This window comes from Mastomys coucha, unplaced genomic scaffold, assembly GCF_008632895.1.
Source record: "Mastomys coucha isolate ucsf_1 unplaced genomic scaffold, UCSF_Mcou_1 pScaffold4, whole genome shotgun sequence".
NCBI classification, from domain to species: Eukaryota; Metazoa; Chordata; class Mammalia; order Rodentia; family Muridae; genus Mastomys; species Mastomys coucha.
In genome coordinates, this window is record NW_022196910.1 from 4,455,501 (window position 1) to 4,459,299 (window position 3,799).

Consider the following 3,799-nt stretch of genomic DNA (forward strand, 5'->3'; position numbering starts at 1 on the left):
GATGAGCCTGAAGCCCACCAATGGTGGGCCAGTGCAGGGTGGGACCACACAGACCTGGACTGCTTGCTTATGCACATCCCTGGCCTCTACTGCACTTTGATCTCACTGCAGGATCTTGAAGACAGACTTAAGGGCCTCCCTAGATCTCTTCTTCCTCTTTCCAATGAGCAGACAAGAAGTAGATCTTTTCTGCTCTCCATTAATTACCTGACTCTTTTTATTGGACTACTGAGAATAGGGGGCTGGGCCTAACTTGGGGCACAGGTTGGGAATGCCAATTTCACTAACACAAACATGTCTGTTGCTGACATAACAGGTTCAAGGCTTTTGGAGTTACTGTAACATATATGTTACAGGTTTGGCAGAAAGGGAGCTGAGAAGAGCTTCATGGGGTGAGTTATAGCAACAAGCCTCAGGCAGCCATGTTGAAGCCCTGAAGGGAGAAACAGCCTTCAGTTCTGGAGTTTGGAATTGCTCAAAAAGGGGCCGGGCGGTGGTGGTTCACTCCTTTAATCCCAGCACTTGGGAAGCAGAGGCAGGCGGATTTCTGAGTTCGAGGCCAGCCTGGTCTACAGAGTGAGTTCCAGGACAGCCAGGGCTACACAGAGAAATCCTGTCTCGAAAAAACAAAAACAAACAAACAAACAAACAAACAAAAAACAAACAAAAAAGAAAAAGAAAAAAAAAGAAAAAGAAGAAAGAAAGAAGAAAGGAAGGAAGAAAGAAAGAAAGAAAGAAACAAAGGAAGAAAGAAAGAAAGAAACTTGCTCAAAAAGGTGGGGACAAAAATGAGAATTAACCTAAGCACAAGCAGTGTGAAAGAAAGTGGAAAGGGAACTGATAAACTGATAAACTCTGGAGCTCTGAAGCTGGGTATGGTAGCGCATGCCTTTAGTCCCAGCACTCCAGGGAAAAGCAGTCAGATTTCTGGATCTGAGGCCAGCTTGGTCCACAACTGGGGCTCCTGGACAGCCAGGGCTACACAGAGAAACTCTGACTTGAAAATTCCCCCGCCCCAGAAAAGCAATACACTGGAGCTGTGACTGAGCCATCCTGCATCCGGAAGCCTAAAATAAAAATCCACAGAGGCTTGGTTTTTCCTACCTTAGCTGCAGCTGCTCTTTGTGTGGGTTAAAAGCCTCGGGTCACTAGGAATGGAGTCAGGCTGCGCAGGGTAATAGCCCCTAGCCATAAAGAATTGCTCTGCCCCAGCCTGACCATTCTTCTTTTCCTGCAGATACAAAATATCTGGATGTAGAAAACCATCCACCCAGTTCCCAGTCAAATCACAAAATCACAAAAAATAACTTCCTGGTGGTTACCTCTGTGTATTTACATCTCTCCCAACCCCTCAAAAGCAGTGTTTCTCAGCCTGTGGGTCGCTTGGGTGGATCAGCACAAAGGTTGTATATTAGATATCCTGCATATCAGATATTTACATTACGGCTCATAACAGTAGCCGAATTACAGTTATAAAGTAGCAGCGAGAATAATTTTATGGATGGGTTCACAACATGAAATGCTTCCTAATGCTTGCAGCATTAGGAAGGTTGAGGACCACTGCTCTATGGTAACTTGACTTTTATTCCTGAAAAGATTGGGCTACTCGCTGCTCCAATATGTCTCAATCCCCCCGCAACTCCCCCCCCCCAAATCTCTCTCTCAACACTGAGAATCACAGTGTGCTCTGTCTGAGTACTCTGTCTGAGTGCTCTGTCTGCCCTGAGACACTGCATGGGGCGTGTCGAGATTTTCGGGGGGAAGACGAGGCAGCTATAGGACTCGTGTCCTAACCTTCACCATCCACTCAGCTCCACCTCTATCCCCGGCAAAAGAGCCCCAATCCAACTCCTAGGCTTGGCTCCCCAGGACCCTCTACCCACACCGCTCGCATTGCAGAGACCTTGATTGAGAAGCCCAAGACGCCGCAGCATTGAGCGTAAGCTCAGGGAGGGAGAGACCACGGCTCTGTCTGATGGACCACGGCTCTGTCTGATGGACCAACTCCACCGGGCGGGATCGGAGCGACAAGACACAACGGAGCCAGAAGAGACTCTGCTGCAGACTCAACTGTCTAGGAAGACCCGTTCTCACAGCGGTCTCGGTCTGCTGGACCAGCATCCTCCCCACATCTAAGACACAGGCCGAACATACCATTTCCAGCCACGGAGTGTCCTAGTGTCCTCCTGCCGCTCCTGCAGTCAGTGAAGGCGACTTTGATATCTAGGCCTGGCATCTAGGATGTACTTCCAAATTAACACAAACATGCCTAATTGGGGGGGGGGGGGGTTGTTGTTAAGGAAACAGACCTAGGTCTGACAAATTCCCTCACGTAAGAAGCATACTCCTCATTGGACACTTCAGGCACTAAAGTAATAACCTTTACCCTGATAGGCCAGCGAGTCTAACCTTTATCCGGATAGGCCAGCGAGCCCTTGGCTCGGGTCCTGGAGCACTTGTGACAGGAGATACAAGTTTTATTAGGCAAATTAGCAAGCGGAGTACGCTCACTAGGCTAGGTTCTAGCCCTGTCTGGGTGAAAGTGTGCATATATGTAAGCGTAATTTGTCCTCTTGCTTGTGACAATGCACAGTGGGCAAGTTCTAATTCTTCTTCCTAAGAACGGAGTCAGAGCAAGAGAATTCCAGACTCAGTGGTCATGGAGACAACTCAAAGAGCAGCTTTGAGCGGGATTATGAGGAAAGGCCTTATTAAAGGAAACCCCTCTGCCAGCCCCCATCCCACCACCATACTGCCAGTCTGCCCAAGACTTTGGGAAAAAGTCCACCAATAAAATTCACAAAAATAGGCAACCTGACTTGTCTCTCACCCCGCAGTTTCAATAAATAAATAAATAAATAAATAAATAAATAAATAACCCAGAAAACCCGTTTCTGGGCCTGTTGAAGTCAGGGCCTCCCTGCTCTGCTCTCTACTGCAAAAACTGTTTTTCAGACCCTTTGTGATGTCTTCAGGTTTGGAGGCTTTAGTCTCTCAGACCAATAAACATCTGCTCTTGCTGTGTGTTAGTTAGGGTTTTATTGCTGTAAAGAAAACATAATGACCAAGGCAACTCATATAACTGAAAACACTTAATGGGTCCAGATTACAGTTTCAGAGGTTCAGTCCATTCATATCCTAATGGGAAGCATGGTAGAGTCCAGGCACATTTGATACTGTAAGAGTTGGGAGTTCTACATCTTGATCAGAAGGCATCTAGGCAGAGACTGTCTTCTACAGGCAGCCAGGAAGGGACTCCCTTCTGTACTGGGCAAAGCTTGAGCACTAAGAGGCTCAAAGCCCACCCCCACAGTGACACAATTCCTCCAAAAAGGCCACATTTCCTAATAGTGCCACTCCCTGGACTACACCAAGCAATTCCAACCACCACAGGGTTTTTTGTCGTAACACAACACACACACACACACACACACACACACACTTAAAGAATGACCTACAGGCTGTGGTCTAGCTAGTCCAACAATGACTGGCTATGAACAGAAAGTCCAGGAATCCAGCAGTTGCTCAGCACACAAGGCTGGATCCCTCAGCTGGTGGTCAACTGAGAACTAAAGAAGAAGGTTCTAATGCCAGTGTAGGGATGGTCTTGCAAGCAAGGCAAGAGCAAGAGCTTCTTTCTTCCATCCCACATAAAGGCTTCCAGCAGAAGCCGTAGCCCACGTTAGATCTGGATTAAAGATCTGGACCAGGGCTGGAGAGATGGTTCCATTAAGAGCACTGGCTACCTCCAGGACAGCCAGGGCTATACAGAGAAACCCTGTCTCGAAAAACCAAAAAA

At 47.6% G+C, this 3,799-nt stretch overlaps 1 protein-coding gene across 7 annotated transcripts in view; it reads right to left on the reverse strand.

Moving 5' to 3' along the window:
• The window catches only part of LOC116075668 (zinc finger protein 709-like), a 26,444-nt gene that overhangs the window by 18,644 nt on the left and 4,001 nt on the right, over positions 1-3,799 (reverse strand). The window contains exons 1-2 of one of the 7 annotated variants that reach the window (XM_031348891.1): positions 2,410-2,520; positions 1,105-1,231 (exon numbers count right to left, since the gene is read on the reverse strand). The exons of 1 other annotated variant lie outside the window; for it this stretch is intronic. Coding sequence is in view for 2 of the 6 variants with exons in the window: in XM_031348886.1 (XP_031204746.1) it covers positions 2,410-2,550 (141 nt within the window). In the remaining 4 variants the exon portion in view is untranslated. 5 more of the 7 variants (XM_031348890.1, XM_031348892.1, XM_031348886.1 and 2 more) reach the window with 5 other exon arrangements.